The sequence below is a fragment of the Oncorhynchus keta genome, chromosome 28 (assembly GCF_023373465.1).
Source record: "Oncorhynchus keta strain PuntledgeMale-10-30-2019 chromosome 28, Oket_V2, whole genome shotgun sequence".
In the NCBI taxonomy this organism is placed as follows: Eukaryota; Metazoa; Chordata; class Actinopteri; order Salmoniformes; family Salmonidae; genus Oncorhynchus; species Oncorhynchus keta.
In genome coordinates this window covers 72,032,661-72,051,110 of record NC_068448.1, presented here as the reverse complement: position 1 = coordinate 72,051,110, position 18,450 = coordinate 72,032,661, and the positions used below count along the sequence as shown (strand labels likewise).

The 18,450-nt window shown below is 44.0% G+C and overlaps 2 protein-coding genes across 55 annotated transcripts in view; one reads left to right on the top strand and one right to left on the bottom strand.

The window, feature by feature from the left end:
- The window catches only part of LOC118361775 (rho GTPase-activating protein 18-like), a 44,248-nt gene extending 30,190 nt beyond the window's left edge, over nucleotides 1-14,058 (top strand). For 4 of the 5 annotated variants that reach the window (XM_035741988.2, XM_035741987.2, XM_035741992.2 and 1 more), the window contains exons 7-15: nucleotides 125-216; nucleotides 3,016-3,093; nucleotides 7,060-7,219; nucleotides 7,560-7,642; nucleotides 10,025-10,222; nucleotides 10,754-10,897; nucleotides 11,095-11,222; nucleotides 11,340-11,404; nucleotides 11,493-14,058. In XM_035741988.2, the coding sequence (XP_035597881.1) occupies nucleotides 125-216; nucleotides 3,016-3,093; nucleotides 7,060-7,219; nucleotides 7,560-7,642; nucleotides 10,025-10,222; nucleotides 10,754-10,897; nucleotides 11,095-11,222; nucleotides 11,340-11,404; nucleotides 11,493-11,584 (1,040 nt within the window). In that variant the 3' untranslated portion in view covers nucleotides 11,585-14,058. The remainder of the gene's footprint in view (nucleotides 1-124; nucleotides 217-3,015; nucleotides 3,094-7,059; nucleotides 7,220-7,559; nucleotides 7,643-10,024; nucleotides 10,223-10,753; nucleotides 10,898-11,094; nucleotides 11,223-11,339; nucleotides 11,405-11,492) is intronic. The other variant, XR_004821059.2, reaches the window with a different exon arrangement.
- LOC118371398 (laminin subunit alpha-1-like) overlaps nucleotides 13,937-18,450 on the bottom strand; it is an 84,350-nt gene continuing 79,836 nt past the window's right edge. The window contains exons 53-60 of one of the 50 annotated variants that reach the window (XR_008083930.1): nucleotides 17,971-18,160; nucleotides 17,573-17,725; nucleotides 17,196-17,349; nucleotides 16,577-16,906; nucleotides 16,392-16,515; nucleotides 16,158-16,220; nucleotides 15,394-15,517; nucleotides 15,035-15,330 (exon numbers count right to left, since the gene is read on the bottom strand). Coding sequence is in view for 11 of the 50 variants with exons in the window: in XM_052483801.1 (XP_052339761.1) it covers nucleotides 14,473-14,639; nucleotides 14,808-15,158; nucleotides 17,196-17,349; nucleotides 17,573-17,725; nucleotides 17,971-18,160 (1,015 nt within the window). In the remaining 39 variants the exon portion in view is untranslated. Of the gene's footprint in view, nucleotides 14,640-14,807; nucleotides 15,518-15,844; nucleotides 15,908-16,151; nucleotides 16,282-16,336; nucleotides 16,354-16,391; nucleotides 16,907-17,195; nucleotides 17,350-17,572; nucleotides 17,726-17,970; nucleotides 18,161-18,450 lie in introns of those variants that run through there. The other 49 variants (XR_008083929.1, XR_008083945.1, XR_008083938.1 and 46 more) reach the window with 49 other exon arrangements.

The following is an 18,450-nucleotide window of genomic DNA, read 5'->3' as shown; positions in this document are numbered from 1 at the left end:
GGCGGGACTAGGCATTCTATGATGTTTTCAGATGCTTGCCATAATGAACACAACACTGGTGTTGCACATCACGATTTTACATGAGCAGTCCCTCTGGTTTGAATGTTTCCCTCCCGATCCACAGAAAGTGGTATATTTGGAGTTCCCCTAACCACTCTACTGGAGAACGACCAGAAGAAGTTTCCTGGGTCCAAGGTTCCTCTTGTTTTCAGAAAGGTACTGTACCTGTTTTTAGTTCTATTCATTTGCTTCAGCTGTCCTTTACTTTGGGGTTATTCTGCATTGCCATTTATGGGGGCCTCCTACTTCTATGGGCACTTCTATGGGTCAGTTAAACAATCTCTCATTTCCTTACTCTCTCTCGATCTTACTCTCTCTCGTTCTCTCCTTCCCTCAGCTCTTCTCCCACCCACTGATAACCCATAGTACACTGGCCTTCATCACGTCCATCATTATATTCCTACTGAACTAACCCTTTCCCAGGACCAAACCTTTCTCAGAACCATTGACTACAACACACTACCCATCTTCTCCTGTGTGTGTGTTTTAGCAAGAGAGTTTGTGTTAATCCTAATGTGTGTCAGCACAAGCCAACTCACTGCCTGCCCTTCTCCAAGATCCTATTTCCCCTCCTGTTTCTCTCTATCAGCACTTGGCAGCCTGCTTAAGCATTGGTTTCTCACGTGTTATCACAAAGACATTCTGGAGAGACTAAATGTCAGAAATGTACCATATGCTCCTGTTAAACTTACCGATCGGGGGAGGAGTGTCAAGTGATTAATCATAAACGGAATTATATATTAATTTGTGTTGTCAAATCAGCTATGGATGTATGTTAGTTATTGTCTATTTCTATCATAGAATATGTTAGCTCTGATAACTCATTTTTTAAATAAATGCTACCGTTCAAAAGTTTGGGGTCACTTAGAAATGTCCTTGTTTTTGAAGGAAAAGCACTTTTTTTGTCTATTTAAAATAGCATCATTTATCAGAAATAAAGTGTAGACCTTGTTAATGTTGTAACTGACTATTGTAGCTGGAAACGGCAGATTTTTTTAAAGAAACGGCTGGTAGTTTGAGAAACAGATGCCTCACAGCTCCATTAAATAGTACCCGCAAAACCCCTGTCTCAACGTCAACCTTGAAGAGATGACTCCGGGATGCTGGCCTTCTAGGTAGAGTTGCAAAGAAAAAGCCATATCTCAGACTGGCCAATAAAATAACACAGACACTGGACAGAGGAACTCTGCCTTGAAGGCCAGCATCCCGGAGTCGCCTCTTCACTGTTGATGTTGAGACTGGTGTTTTGCGGGTACTATTTAATGAAGCTGCTAGTTGAGTACTTGTGAAGCATCTGTTTCTCAAACTAGACACTCTAATGTACTTGTCCTCTTGCTCCGTTGTGCACCGGGGCCTCCCACTCTTTCTATTCTGGTAAGAGCCAGTATGCGCTGTTCTGTGACGGGGGTAGTACACAGCGTTGGATGAGATCTTCAGTTTCTTGGCAATTTTTCGCATAGAATAGTCTTAATTTCTCAGAACAAGAATAGACTGACAAGTTTTAGAAGAAAATCTTTGTTTCTGGCCATTTTGAGCCTTTAATCGAACCCCCAAATGCTGATGCTCCAGATACTCAACTAGTCTAAAGAAGGCCTGTTTTATTGCTTCTTTAATCAGGACAACAGTTTCAAAAGGGGTTTCTAATGATAAATTAGCCTTTTTAAAAAAAATGATAAACTTGGATTAGCTAACACACAACGTGCCATTGGAATACAGGAGTGATGGTTGCTGATAATGGTCCTCTATACGCCTATGTAGATATTTGTTTAAAATTCAGCCGTTTCCAACTACAATAGTAATCAACAACATGAACAATGTCTACACAGTATTTCTGATCAATTTGATGCTATTTTAAATGGACAGAGAAATGTGATTCTTTCAAAAACGACATTTCTAAGTGACCTCAAACTTTTGAACGGTAGTGTAGGTGGGACAGTAAATAAGAAGCTGTGCTGAAGAAAATAACGTCTTACTGTTTTAGTCTTAGCAGCTGCCAGTCAGTCAGCCAGTTAGGGGGATGACCCGAACCTTGGCATTGCCGGGATGCCATATGGTATCCTGTTCGCAGCAGTCATTCCTGTCCAACCAGAATTAGACTTAAATACTCTTGTCACATTGACTGTCTAGTCTCACAGGGCGTGTATAGGACTAGAGTATGGGGTATCAAGGTGGTGTTTAAAAGATTTGGTAGATAACAGCAGCTTCCGAAAGGGAATTATAGGACTTTTTTCTTTTGAAGCCCACTGCTTATTTCACTGCTATGTCAGTGTTGATATATATTTTTGCTGACCTGGAAATGGGTTTTTGCTGGATGACTTGATGAAGGAGGTTACTTCAGGATTATGATTTTGTTTGATCTAGTAAACAGGTGGTTCTTACCACACGGTTTACTTGTGTGGTAGAAGTTACGGAGTGCACCTTTAAGGGGAATGTTGTATCTCTTCAGTCCCCAGTAAGAGGCAGGAAACAGGACGGTTGTCCCTTTGTTTTGGAGTGTACCACTTGTGTGAGAGACGGAGGGTTCTGATAGCGTTATCTCAGGGCGCTGACTTAGGCACATCTTTCCACTCCTGGAATGTAGAGGCAAAACGACTGAAGTCGCCAACCCAGACCTGAGTCTTGTTCAGTAGGGAAATGGAAAACAAACACATCAAGGGCCAGAGACTTAATCTGTGGACGCTTTTATCACTAGTTGTCAATATGAATTGAATGCTGTTTTTTTTTTGTGGTTTGAAAACTTCCCTGTCACAAAAAAGAACTTCCCATTAGGGTCTGACGGCTCTAAGTTGTTCTGTATGTTACCAACAATGCTTTGGCTGTGAAAACCGGAAGATGAACCAAATGCAGTCACGTTAGGTTGGTTTTGTTTACGGATGAGTCAGGTTCACATAGGAATGTCCCTCTTGGCTTGTTAAATTTCTGGTTCATAAAACGTGTATGCTTGTGTGTTTGCAGCTCTTGTCCAAGCTGGAGCAGACAGGACTACAGACTGAGGGGATTCTCAGAGTACCAGGGTCTGCCTCCAGAGTGAAAGTAAGACACCCTAGATACACACACTGGAGTTTGTCACACTATAGCTGTCAACCACCAATCATAGCTCTGTGACATTGTAAAAACATTTCACTTAAGGCAACAAATCAAAACATTTTGTAATTGACTCTTTCTTGTATGAGCCCAGTGGAGAGGTTTACGGTATCCACATTAACGTTGTAAAGGACATATTCCTTTTCAGTGGCCTAGAAGAATGGTTGTTTTGGCAGGAAATGACATCATGCTCATAAACCATGTTAATGACTGACCTATTTCTGCTATCTAAAACACAAGGCAGTGTCCCTCCTCCCTACACTGATCTCTCCCCTTACCATTCCCACATTCCTTCTCTCTCATGCAGTCATTCTGTGTTGGGGAGGTGTGTGTGTGTGTACAGTGGTTGAAAAAGTACCCAATTGTCATACTTGAGTAAAAGTAAACATACTTTTTTAATGGCAAATGACTCAAGTAAAAGTGAAAGTCACCCAGTAAAATACTACTTGAGTAAGTCTAAAAGTATTTGGTTTTATGTATACTTAAGTATCAAAAGTAAAAGTATAAATAATTTCAACTTCCTTATATTCAGCAAACCAGACCACACAATGTTCTCGTTTTATTTATATTGACGGATAGCCAGGGGCACACCCCAACACTCAGGCATCATTTAGAAACAAAGCATTTGTGTTTAGAGTTCTCCAGATCAGAGGCTGTAGGGATGACCAGGGATGTTCTCTGTTTAGTGAGTTCTCCAGATCAGAGGCAGTAGGGATGACCAGGGATGTTCTCTGTTTAGTGAGTTCTCCAGATCAGAGGCAGTAGGGATGACCAGGGATGTTCTCTGTTTAGTGAGTTCTCCAGATCAGAGGCAGTAAGGATGACCAGGGATGTTCTCTGTTTAGTGAGTTCTCCAGATCAGAGGCAGTAAGGATGACCAGGGATGTTCTGTTTAGTGAGTTCTCCAGATCAGAGGCAGTAGGGATGACCAGGGATGTTCTCTGTTTAGTGAGTTCTCCAGATCAGAGGCAGTAGGGATGACCAGGGATGTTCTCTGTTTAGTGAGTTCTCCAGATCAGAGGCAGTAGGGATGACCAGGGATGTTCTCTTGATAAGTCTGTGAATTGGACCATTTTCCTGTCAAAATATCACAAGTACTTTTGAGTGTCAGGGAAAATGTATGGAGTAAAAACTACATTCTTTCCTTTAGGAATCTAGTGAAGTACAGGTTGTCAAAAATATAATTGGCAAACTACAGATACACAACTACTTAAGTTGTACTTTAAAGTATCTTAACTTTACACCACTGTGTGTACATGCGTGCATATCAATGTGCTTACGTGTGTGTAGCATGTCTCTGTGTGAAAGGGCGCACTCCTCAACCAAAACATATTTTTTTACTAGTAGATCCGTACTGAGTCGAGGCCCCTGATACACAGCCAGCCCAGGGGCCCACAGATGAAACCTGTCCAGACAGTGAGCCTTCACTGGACTCTCTGATAAAAAAATAAAATTAAAATAAAAACATTTTAACCTTTAGGAAAGTCAGTTAAGAACTAATTCTTATTTTCAATGACTGCCTAGGAACAGTGGGTTAACTGGTCTAGGAACAGTGGGTTAACTGGTCTAGGAACAGTGGGTTAACTGCTTTGTTCAGGGGCAGAACGACAGATTGTTACCTTGTCAGCTCGGGGATTTGTTCTAGCAACCTTTCAGTTACTAGTCCAGTGGTTCTTAACCTTGTTGGAGGTACTGAACCCCACCAGTTTCATATGCGCATTCACCGAACCCTACTTAATTGGAAAAATAAAATATATTATTTTTTTCAAATTCAAAACATGGGTATATATTTTACTGGTGCACAACATGAACCGTTTATCAACATCACTGTGTTCAAAGAACAAATTCATCAAAACATGATTTTCACACACAAACATAATAATGAAAATGTACTGCAAATCAGTGTGACTTCTGGTGTTGCCTTTCAGAGACCAGTTCAGAAATGTGCGGCTTCACCTTGGCAAGTGCCACTCATGTCATTTTCGCAACAAAGTCTGTTCCTTTTCTTCGTTTATGTCCAGCATCCTTGAAAAGGATTGCTCGCAAAGATATGTTGTAACAAACGGTATGACTCTCCAGAGCTTTCTTGGCAATAACAGGGTACGTTACCATTTGTTGACACCAAAACGTTGAAAGCGTTGTTGTTCTGAAATGTCTCCGATTCCAGATACGTCTTCGATCTTACTTACACAGTCGTCCAGCAGGTGAAAGTTTGCGAAGTTATCGTTCTCTGTTCGTCGTTTCCATAACGGTAGCTTTTTTTGAAAAGCCTTCAGGTTTTCCTTCGCTTCGATGATGTTGACTCCACCGCCCTGCAAATGAGAATGAACTCAGAATTTTTGAAGCAATCTGCATGACAATGTTTGTGCTCTTGCAAAAACAGGGCTAATTCCACACGCACGGCAAAAACACGATTCAGCACCTGTCCCCGGGATAACCACCGAACGTTAGAATGGTACAGAAGTACCTCGAATTCAGAGCCCATTTCTTTACACAGCTCACTGAAGATGCGTTGCCTCAGAGCACTAGTTCGCACATAGTTCACGCATTCCACTACAATTTTTAATACTTCTGCCAGTTTTGGAGGCAAAGTTTTTGTTGCCAACGCATGCCTGTGCAGAATACAATGCGTAACAATAATGCATCGGCTTTCACTAGCGCACCAAAACCAGACTTTCTTCCCAGCATGACTGGAGCTCCGTCCGAACAAACTGCAGAAACCATATCCCACGAAAGATTGTTGTCTTTGAAGAAGTCATCCACAAGTTTCTTCACATCAGCTGCCTTAGTTGTTGTAAGAGGCTTACAAAATAAAAAATCTTCCTTTATCACGCCGTCTTTCACATGGTGCACGAATACAGCAAGCTGGCTTGGATTGGAAACGTCTGTGGTCTCGTCGAGTTGAAGGCTGAATTTTGCCGGGCTTGAAATCAGATCTGCAACTACTTTGCTCATGTCCTCTATTCTGTCTCTGATGGTGTCATTTTAAAGAGGAATTTGGGATAACTTAACTTGAGCCTCTTTTCCCAGCATGATATTCACCAACTTCAACACAGCTGGTTTTATGAGTGTTTCACCAATGGTGTGTGGTTTGCCCTGCTTTGCGATCAGGTAAGCAACTTCGTACGATGCTGTGAGGATCGGTTTGTTGATGGGTACAAAGCCGAGAACAAGCAGAGTAGCCTTTTCATCAAATTCAGCGAGCGTTGTGTTCTTGTATCTCCATGCAGCTTAAGGAAGTGTTCTCTTAGTTTTGCCGGTGCTAGACTAGAATTGCTCAACTTGGCATTGCAAATCATGCAGTTAGGACGCTGACTCCCATCACGTTCCGTTATACATGTGAATCCATATTGTACATATTCGTCCGACCACCTTTTTTTTGCTCAACATAGTAAGTATGAAGGGATTAAAATATTACGAAAGAAATCACAAGACGTACCATCACAACAGTCACAAGTCGACGACTGAACGCACCAAATTCCCTGCAGCACAGATAGGCCAAGCAATGAAGCGTGATCACCTGCAGCCAATGATGGCCAAGCTGGGCGTGTCATCACAAATCATATTAGTCGAATGTGTGTCTTGACCTCCGCAGAACCCCTGAGACTGACTCACCGAACCCCTGGGGTTCGATCGAACCTAGGTTAAGAACCACTGCACTAGTCCAATGCTCTAACCACTAGGCTACGCTGCCTCCCCATTGTCATCCCCACTCCTCCAGCATCAATCCCAGGCTGCGTGAGACCACCCTCTCCACCTCTCCCTAACCTCTGGTCTGAATACCATCCTTCCATTATTAGACCAACCCCCCTCCATTTTGATTTGTTAGGTGCCATGGCAGGTCAACCCAGGTGACCTATAGAGTTGAGTTTTACCAGAGGAGGAGCCATTTTGATTTGTTGTTTGTTATTGCAGCATCTGCGCCAGGAGCTGGAGCAGAAGCTCTATGAGGACCGGTTTAACTGGGAGCAGGTGAGGCACAATGACGCAGCGGGTCTGCTGAAGATGTTCATCAGAGAACTGCCTTATCCTCTGCTCACGTTCCAGCACGCTCCTGCCTTCTCCGCCGCACAGAGTGAGTACGCACACGCACGCAGGCACACACAGGCCTACCTACACTCTTATGATGAAGTGGATACAGTACATATGTTACTAGACACCCTCAAACTGGTCAGCCCTTTATACACCCAGCGACGGTTCATTAGCTGCCCAGTAGGCAGAGACTCTGTCCAATTCTACCGTCCTTCATACAGTATATCACCATGGTTAACATTCATTACAGTACATGTAACATTAATATGTATGATTTAATTTACATGTTTTCTCTAAAGTATACTCTTAACCTTTCTTATCAGTGTTAAGTGTTATGTGTGTATGTGAGAGATTAGTGTGTTTTCCGCTCTGTATCTTCTCAGATATCTCCTCTCCCAGACAGCAGATCCAGGCCCTGCACCTCCTCATCATGCTGCTACCTGAGCCCAACAGAGACACACTCAAGGTGAGCATGACCTATGACCCTAAAGGTCAAGTCAACATTTTATTCACCTTTGGTCTCTCTGCGCAGGGTTCGTTGCCTTTGGCTATTCTAGGACTCATGACCATGGACAGAGAGACTACTCTTTGAACTATGACCTCACAACCCAAAACACACACATACACACTTATCCTACCCAACGCTAAAATATCTGAGTTTTGTTTTTAATTGGGCAACTGTGTCCAACTATGCATTTCCGATGCATTCCTATGACTCATTAGCCATCACAATCGTCACAACCACGAGTGACTGACATTCCATTCTAAGGAGCGTTTCGTAACATGTAAACAAACATCAAGTGTTGCTGAACCCTTGAGCCTCAGTCGAGGCTAAATTATGATGAGTCATCTTGGCGCACGTGAAGTGAACCGGAAGAACAACAGTCATATTTAAATGTAGCTCCATGAAGTGGTTATTGTCTGAAGTTTAGATGAGACGTTTCTACTCTTAGTAAGGTGGGTGCTTTAGTTTATTAGGCTCCCCATTAGATACTGTACATGCAGCAGCTACTCTTCCTGGGGTCCATTAGATACTGTACATTCAGCAGCTACTCTTCCTGGGGTCCATTAGATACTGTACATTCAGCAGCTACTCTTCCTGGGGTCCATTAGATACTGTACATGCAGCAGCTACTCTTCCTGGGGTCCATTAGATACTGTACATTCAGCAGCTACTCTTCCTGGGGTCCATTAGATACTGTACATTCAGCAGCTACTCTTCCTGGGGTTCATTAGATACTGTACATTCAGCAGCTACTCTTCCTGGGGTCCATTAGATACTGTACATTCAGCAGCTACTCTTCCTGGGGTCCATTAGATACTGTACATTCAGCAGCTACTCTTCCTGGGGTCCTTAGATACTGTACATTCAGCAGCTACTCTTCCTGGGGTCCATTAGATACTGTACATGCAGCAGCTACTCTTCCTGGGGTCCATTAGATACTGTACATTCAGCAGCTACTCTTCCTGGGGTCCATTAGATATTGTACATGCAGCAGCTACTCTTCCTGGGGTCCATTAGATACTGCACATTCAGCAGCTACTCTTCCTGGGGTCCTTAGATACTGTACATTCAGCAGCTACTCTTCCTGGGGTCCTTAGATACTGTACATTCAGCAGCTACTCTTCCTGGGGTCCTTAGATAATGTACATGCAGCAGCTACTCTTCCTGGGGTCCTTAGATACTGTACATTCAGCAGCTACTCTTCCTGGGGTCCTTAGATACTGTACATTCAGCAGCTACTCTTCCTGGGGTCCATTAGATACTGTACATTCAGCAGCTACTCTTCCTGGGGTCCATTAGATACTGTACATGCAGCAGCTACTCTTCCTGGGGTCCATTAGATACGGTACATTCAGCAGCTACTCTTCCTGGGGTCCATTAGATATTGTACATGCAGCAGCTACTCTTCCTGGGGTCCATTAGATACTGCACATTCAGCAGCTACTCTTCCTGGGGTCCTTAGATACTGTACATTCAGCAGCTACTCTTCCTGGGGTCCTTAGATACTGTACATTCAGCAGCTACTCTTCCTGGGGTCCTTAGATACTGTACATGCAGCAGCTACTCTTCCTGGGGTCCTTAGATACTGTACATTCAGCAGCTACTCTTCCTGGGGTCCTTAGATACTGTACATTCAGCAGCTACTCTTCCTGGGGTCCATTAGATACTGTACATTCAGCAGCTACTCTTCCTGGGGTCCATTAGATACTGTACATTCAGCAGCTACTCTTCCTGGGGTCCATTAGATACTGTACATTCAGCAGCTACTCTTCCTGGGGTCCATTAGATACTGTACATGCAGCAGCTACTCTTCCTGGGGTCCATTAGATACTGTACATTCAGCAGCTACTCTTCCTGGGGTCCACATAAAATTAACAAATACATGACAAAGTACAGAACAGTAATAGACCCAAACAAAATAAGATATTAAATATACCAAGAGATAAAAAGATGACACACTATTCAAATCTACATATTCATATTGTTATATACAGTAGAGTTAAAATAGATATTTAGAAAGAGGAGATATGATGCAAGATGTTTTTTTTTTTTTTAAATGAGCTGGGTGTTTGAAGGTGTGGAGTGAACCGGTTTGATAACCCAATGATGTCATCTCTTCCTGAGTGTACATAGACAGTGTGTTGTACAAGATATCAGTGTGTTTAGTTTGTCAACACATTTTGAATCCGCAGGCCAGATATACCCAGTGACGTGCCAGTGCAAAGGCTGAACGCACACAAACGCATACACACCCACACATACACACACACACCCACCACACACGCAGACGCATACACACAATAACTACACGCACACACCCACTCTTTACCCCTCTCTCTGCAGGCGCTGTTGGAGTTCCTGAGGAAGGTGGTTGCCTATGAGGAAAAGAACAGGATGGGTCTGTGGAACGTGTCCATGATCGTGGCTCCCAACCTCTTCACCTACCGGGGCAAGAACGCCAAACAGGAGGAGATACAGGGCGCAGCAGGGGCAGCCCACCTCGTACGGCTACTCATCACACACCAGGACCTGCTCTGGACCGTGAGTTGGCTACTATGTACACACACACACACACACACACACACACACACACACACACACACACGTACAGATACGTACAAACACACACACTCCCCCAATTTAGCTCGTCAAAGTACAAGGCGTTAATCTACTGCGGCTGTACATTTTGAAATGACTGGTTAATAAATTGCATCTAAACTTCCCAAACTGTTCCAGTGTCGCATCTGAAATTTTAGGACTTCCAGTAATTCAATAAGGTTTTTATTAGTTTTATTTTTTATATCTCCTCGTAGCCTGGTTAAATCAGAAAGAATACTGCGCTCATCGTTGTGTTACTGGAAATCAGTTGTTATGCCAGGCTAGTAGACAGGTTCATTTAGCCAGTCTCAAAACCCCTCAAGGAAGGTGATCTGGGCACTGTGTGAAACGCAGAGCAGCTTGACCCAAATCTTGTGACTGATGCCTGGCTTATTAGAAAGCATATAGCCTGTATAGCCCCAACCCTTAAGCCTCTGGGCAGGGAGATTAACAGGTCTATTGTTCTCTCCTCAGGTGCCCTGCTTTCTCATCTCCCACGTGAGGAAGTTAAATGAGGCTGGTGCCAGCAAGAAGCCGCCCAGCTCAGAGAAGACCAAGAGGAAGCTGCTACAGATTAGGAGGAAGACCACTGAACGAGAGAAGACTGAGAGGAGCGAGGTAATGATTACTGACTGTATAGTACTTTTACCCCAAAACAATTTGGATTTATTCTCAATGTTAGTTTGACTAGACAACCATATCATAAGTTATTGGGTGTATGTTTGCTCCTGACAGAACTTAATTGGGGTCGCTAGAACCTTTCAGAATGAGATTGTCACGTAATGGGACTTGAATTATCTTATCTTGGTCCACAGCTCACTGACCTCCGACAAGGGGTCATCAGGGTTCACGCCCCACTACACGCCAAGATCTCCATGGCGATCCAGCTTGACAACGAGACCAAGGCCAAAGACGTTATGGCGCGCTTCGACTACGAGAACGGGTCAGTGGGGGACGAGGATGACTATTTTCTGTCCCATACAGTACCTCTGTTGTTTATTGCTCATGCATACTATAGAGATGTCTGGGTTTATTCAAATCATTCTCTTTTCTCTCTTAGTCGTGGCACCAGAAACACTAGTCGGAGGCCATGTCAGTATTTGTTTGAGGTCGGAGGAAACATAGGTACGTACCATTAAATCACAGACTCTTTCAAACACATTCTGATTTATCGGTCTTTTATCGAACTAAAGAAGCCTTCTCTCTCCTCCAGGTGAACGTAGCTTGGACCCTGAGACTCACCTTCTAGACGTGTACCACGTGAATCCCCACTGCGAATGGGTCTTAAAACCCACAACCACATGAGAACTGAGGATTTCACTCACTCAAACACAGAGCACAAGCAGACTGAACCGCTGCTCTCTTGAGGTCATCCTGGTGAACTGACCATGCATGGAGGCCTGGTTGAATTGAGGTTTCATCCCCAACTACAGACTACTAAAAAGAGAGACGGCACTTAAAAAGGGACTATGAAGAGGTACATTCTCCTGCTGAAGGATAGATAGTTCCTGTTTTGTGGGATTAAACCTTTTTTTAAACAAATTACAAAAAAAAGGACGGAACCACTGTACTCTGAAAATCCGGGTTCTGTATGGAAGTATTTGGAGGAGGGACAGCTTTGTGAAGACGTGCCACACACGTGACCAACAACATACTATTTCTGGACATTTGAATTGTTTGATGCCAAATATGTGCGCAGCAAGGTTCACCCACTACAGAGGCCATGGACACAGTAACAGACAAGGATGGGTCTGATAATCAAATAATGTTTACCACTTCATGCAAGATCCAGTTAACATATATTTTCTATATTTATACCACTAATTGATCCTGTTTTTAAGTATTGTCAGACATAATACATGTAATTTTGTAATTGCAGCATGTTGATTGCAAAACCATTGGGAGTGAGGAGATTCAGAACATGTGCATGATGGGAAGGAACAAGCGGAGATGGGATGATCTTATACTGAATACAGACATTGTTTCCATCTCCAACGTTGAAACAACTTCCTTTTCATGGTCTCTGATCAGGACTAGGCAGGTGATAACAATTTAGTGAAAGCCTATCCAGTCCCTTCACCTGTCAGTGGTCATGATGGAAAGGTGATGAGGAGAGGAAGCTGTGTCAGAGTATTGAAACACAGCCCCACATCAGAAACTTCATAGCAGTTTGCCTGACATGCTTCCAAACTGATTTGACTTTGTTTCACTTCAAACCACAGTGTTCAGTCTGTTTTAACCAGGCTAGTCTTTGTCTGCTTACAGTGTTTGAACTTGTGAATAATGTTTACTTTCAGTGTATGTATGTATGTATGTATGTATGTATGTATGTATGTATGTATGTATGTATGTATGTATGTATGTATGTATGTATGTATGTATGTATGTATGTATGTATGTATGTATGTATTAGCCCAACCAACCTCTCTCCACTTTGTTCTGGGTCGTTCCAACTTTGTGCCTTTTGAGAAGTGTAACTTAGTCAAAAATATTGATTTCACCTAATTTGAACATTGTCATAAAGAGCACATGTTAAACTTAATTTAAAAAAACTGTTTTCCCATCAAGGTAAAATAAAAAAATAAGTTCCTATTAAGTGCCAAATAAAGTAACATGGCTGACTGTAACAGGGTTGATGATTTCATCTTAAAACAGCCATAAATCCCCTTGTTGTGAGAAATTTGAAAGAAAGTAAGCTTCAAAATGTTTTTTTTTATTGTTAAAAAATTGTTATGTTCGACCCCCACGCACTTTTCCATCACAAAACACCAGAACATGGTAAAAACACACCAGAACATGGTAAAAACAAAGAAAGAGGAGAACCAACTCACCTGCTTTTACACCATGGGGGTTGACTAGTAAATGTTCAATGTTTCTTTTGAAAAATACATTTATAAAGGAATAGTTTCGCCATGTTAAAACGAGTTCAGTTCACGTAACAGGGTTGACCTTAAAATGAGGGACAGACGTAAATGAATCACTCATCACGTTAAATAAATCTTCAGAAATTACTTTTTCAGAGAAATAAAACAACTAGGACTTTACAATGATGGTGAAAACCTGGGAGACATTTTGGGGTTAAGGGGGTTAAAGTCTTTCTAGAAGTCAGAGTTGACATTCAGAGTTGCTGAATTTTGGCACTATTAAAATACTTATTGTATTCTTCATGTGGTCTATATTAAAGGGCACTTAATTGAATATAACAGGCTTTTAAAATGCCTTATTGGTGCTCGATTTCTACTTAGCATATTAAAGGCACTCTTTGTGGAACGACCAGCAGTGTTAGCCTAGCCTGGCTTCCAACTTGGTTTCACTTCAAACCATAGTAAATGCTTACAGCATTTGAACTTGCGACTGTTTACTTGCAGCTCATGTACGTATTAGTCAAACCAACCTCTCTACTTCTACTATGCTGTGCTGTTACTGTAGTTCAGTGTTTGCCTGTGCCATGATTGTCAGCCTTTTTTTGTTACAAGTATTCTGTGGTCCCAAAATGAACCTGTAGAAAATGCATTGAAATCATCGTTCTGCTCAGGATTATTTAATTTATCCTTCCAAAGCCATTGTGTGTAAAATAATTGTGTGAAAGATTAATTTGTACCATAGACCTACTACAATGTGTGTATTGTCTGTATATAGAATACTGAATTTTGCACGTTTTTATTTTGTTTTATTTGCTTTCTTTTATTTGACCACGACAGTTTTGGCCAAGTGGCACAATGTTTCACTGACACTGAGTAACAATGGAATATAAAGTAAAGTAAAACATTTCCTTCCCACCTCAGAATCATATCTTGCCTGAGCTGCGTTGTGAACAAATAGTTTTCAGTTCAGTTTCTCCTCAGAAATAGCATTCAAACATTCTTCTGATTAATAGTCCTGGGGGAAAATGCAGACTGACAGTCATGGCAAAAGGATAAAGGGTTTGATGTGTTATGGCCAGTTTAATACGTAGGTATGTGGGCAGCCCTATACTGGAGCCAACAGATCAGGTATGTCTAGACTTATAACTATTGCACTGACAATGCAGACGGCTTACTTATTTTATTAACAAATATACATTTTCTAGAACATAAGACATTCTACTGTCCAATTCATTTGGGGGGAGTCAAAAGTACACAGTAATTTCATTGGTCAGTTTTTTTTTATTTTTAGGGTCATAGCATTAGATATGGTTTGGTATGGTTGTGGTATTATCGTGGTGAGATTGTGGCGGGGCAGGAGTGTGGAGACACTCCTTGGAGGGTGAATGCGGTACTGAAGTCCAGGATGTCGATCACGTGGCCCTTGATCAGGCGGATGTTACGCATACAACCACGGAATGACGATCTGGAAGTCAGGCAGTTCTGTTTCACTCCGACTGTAAAAGAAAGACTGAGGTCAATATATTCATTTACTTGACACTGAAATTGATCAACGTCAAAGCAAAGTGGTGACAAAGGCCCAGTTCAGTGAAGGTTCTAGATTTTAGGGTCTAGGGGTTGTTTCTGGACAGAGACTGAAGGTTTTCTTCTAGAGAGGGGCATACCAGGGAAGCCTCCCACGTAGATTGGGTCCTTCGTCTCAGCGGAGGTAGACTGGGGGTGGGGGTTGTCAGTGAGCACCGTGACCCCGTCCACGCTCAGACTAAGAGCGTTCTTGGTCTTCTTGGCCAGCAGGGTGTGCCAGCGGCCGTCACACAGCCACCGACCCAGCCGCGACGTGGCCGACACCCGCCCGGCGCCGTTGTTCACGTGGAACACCGCCTGTCCGCTGGAAAGCTCCAGGCCGATGGCGTCCACCTTGGCGCTGCTGACCCCCAGGAGGACCCCGTCAGGCGCCGTGCTGCGGAACTCCAGCGCCACCGTCACGTCTGAACCCACCTTGTACCCCTCTTTCACTGCAAGGGACAAACCACTTCATACCAGTGTCACTTCTGAGCCCACCTGGTACCCCTCTTTCACTGCAAGGGACAAACCACTTCATAACAGTGTCACTTCTGAGCCCACCTTGTACCCCTCTTTCACTGCAAGGGACAAACCACTTCATAACAGTGTCACTTCTGAGCCCACCTTGTACCCCTCTTTCACTGCAAGGGACAAACCACTTCATAACAGTGTCACTTCTGAGCCCACCTTGTACCCCTCTTTCACTGCAAGGGACAAACCACTTCATACCACTGTCACTTCTGAGCCCACCTGGTACCCCTCTTTCACTGCAAGGGACAAACCACTTCATACCACTCATGTCCGAGCCCACCTGGTACCCCTCTTTCACTGCAAGGGACAAACCACTTCATACCAGTGTCTGGTACATCTTTCACTGTTTCATGTCTGGAGCCCCACTTCATGTGTCACTTCTGACCCACCTTGTACCCCTTTCACTGCAAGGGACAAACCACTTCATTTCACCAAGGGACACCACTTCATGTCTGAGCCCACCTAACAGTGTCACTTCTGACCCCCTTGTACCCCTCTTTCACTGCAAGGGACAAACCACTTCATACCACTCATGTCTGAGCCCACCTGGTACCCCTCTTTCACTGCAAGGGACAAACCACTTCATACCACTCATGTCTGAGCCCACCTGGTACCCCTCTTTCACTGCAAGGGACAAACCACTTCATACCAGTGTCACTTCTGAGCCCACCTGGTACCCCTCTTTCACTGCAAGGGACAAACCACTTCATACCACTCATGTCTTGAGCCAAACCACCTAACAGTGTCACCTGAGCCCACCTTGTACCCCTCTTTCACTGCAAGGGACAAACCACTTCATACCACTGTCATGTGGTACCCCTCTTTCACTGCAAGGGACAAACCACCTGGTACCCCTCTTTCACTGCAAGGGACAAACCACTTCATACCAGTGTCACACCCACCATCATGTCTGAGCCCACCTTGTACCCCTCTTTCACTGCAAGGGACAAACCACTTCATACCACTGTCACTTCTGAGCCCACCTGGTACCCCTCTTTCACTGCAAGGGACAAACCACTTCATACCACTCATGTCTGAGCCCACCTGGTACCCCTCTTTCACTGCAAGGGACAAACCACTTCATACCAGTGTCACTCACCTTGTACCCCTCTTTCACTGCAAGGGACAAACCACTTCATACCACTGTCCTTCACCTGGTACCCCTCTTTCACTGCAAGGGACAAACCACTTCATACCACTCATGTCCGAGCCCACCTGGTACCCCTCTTTCACTGCAAGGGACAAACCACTTCATACCACTGTCACTTCTGAGCCCACCTGGTACCCCTCTTTCACTGCAAGGGACAAACCACTTCATACCACTCATGTCTGAGCCCACCTGGTACCCCTCTTTCACTGCAAGGGACAAACCACTTCATACCAGTGTCACTTCTGAGCCCACCTTGTACCCCTCTTTCACTGCAAGGGACAAACCACTTCATACCACTGTCACTTCTGAGCCCACCTGGTACCCCTCTTTCACTGCAAGGGACAAACCACTTCATACCACTCATGTCCGAGCCCACCTGGTACCCCTCTTTCACTGCAAGGGACAAACCACTTCATACCAGTGTCACTTCTGAGCCCACCTGGTACCCCTCTTTCACTGCAAGGGACAAACCACTTCATACCACTGTCACTTCTGAGCCCACCTTGTACCCCTCTTTCACTGCAAGGGACAAACCACGTCATACCACTGTCATGCAGTCAGGACACACATGTCCCGTAGACACTCACATACGTGTTATAAAACATGGTCATCTATGTACTGAGCTTGTTGGTATCTTCCTAAGCATTATTCCGGTTGAAAATGGAACAGAAATGTTGACCATGTTGGATTTTCCTGACGTTTAGGGACATATTTTCTTTTACATATAGTTGGCATTTGAATTTAAAACAATGTCTTGTTTACCAGAGTATTTGCCTTAAAGTGCGGCATGTAATGGTGGTAGACTCACTCAGAGCAGCATATCCGCTCCCACTGAAGAAGGTCCCGTCCTGGGCTGCAGTGAAACAGTGAGCAGTCAAGTGTTCAGACACTGGACTCTGGGTGTCAAGTTCAACGCTGTTCAGGATCACCTTCTGGATGCAGCCCGCCAAGCTGTGGGTCACCTGGATGAGGGAATATAAATATTCACATTTGGGGTTATGGATAAACATTTACTCGGCAGGAAATGTACCACCTGCTTTCAAGACCGAAACAATAATCAAAAAAACAATTTTGGCATGAATAGAAAATCAAATCAAAAGGTATTTGTCACATGCTCCGAATACAGTCAAATGCTTACTTAAGCAATAATGCAGTCTTAAGAATAAAGAATGTAGTGTGACATACGTTGCCTATCTTCTTGGCGGTGTAGGTATGGGGCAGTCCTCCCAGGTACAGCTTGTTCTCTACATCCAGAGTGTTGCCTTTAGCCAGCACTGGAGCTGACGCCTGGCTGTCTACACTGATTACCACACTCTTCTTATTGAAGTCGGTCTTCACCTGCACATGGAGACACACACACACACACACACACACACACACACACACACACACGTTACAGGGTTGGGGAGAGTCGAGTCCTGACAACCTACTTGGTAATATCACTGCTTTCAGTCATGATTTCAAACTGTCTCGAATTGTCGCAGTTTTGTCATGCATCCCCTGAATCGACCAAAATGCAATTTGACGCAAACAAACACTGCAATCTACTATCACTTTTGGCCCAGAAGGGTGTGGTCACTAACTGTGTGCCACTGGCCGTCGTTGACCGGCACAGGGAAGGAGGCGGTGGCGGGGCCGCTGCCCTTGTCACAGGTGAAGAACAGACGACCCCCTAGCAGCTGCAGAGTGGCGTAGTCCATCTGGTTGGCATGAGCCATGTAGTAGATCAAACCACTCTGGGCAAAGGTACGCACAGACAGCCCCAGTGAGAAGCTGTCAGGGAGAGAAAGGAGAAGACATATGAAGTGGTTCAGCCACTGACGAGGCTATTCGGAGTTATCCATGATTTGCTGTGAGATAAAGATGTTTGTTAAAGGCTTAAAGGCTGTCTTAAAGGCTGGCCCTCGCTTCATATTCATCACCAAACCCACTGGCTCCATGTCATCTACAAGACCCTGCTAGGTAAAGTCCCCCCTTATCTCAGCTCGCTGGTCACCATAGCATCTCCCACCTGTAGCACGTGCTCCAGCCGGTATATCTCTCTAGTCACCCCCAAAACCAAT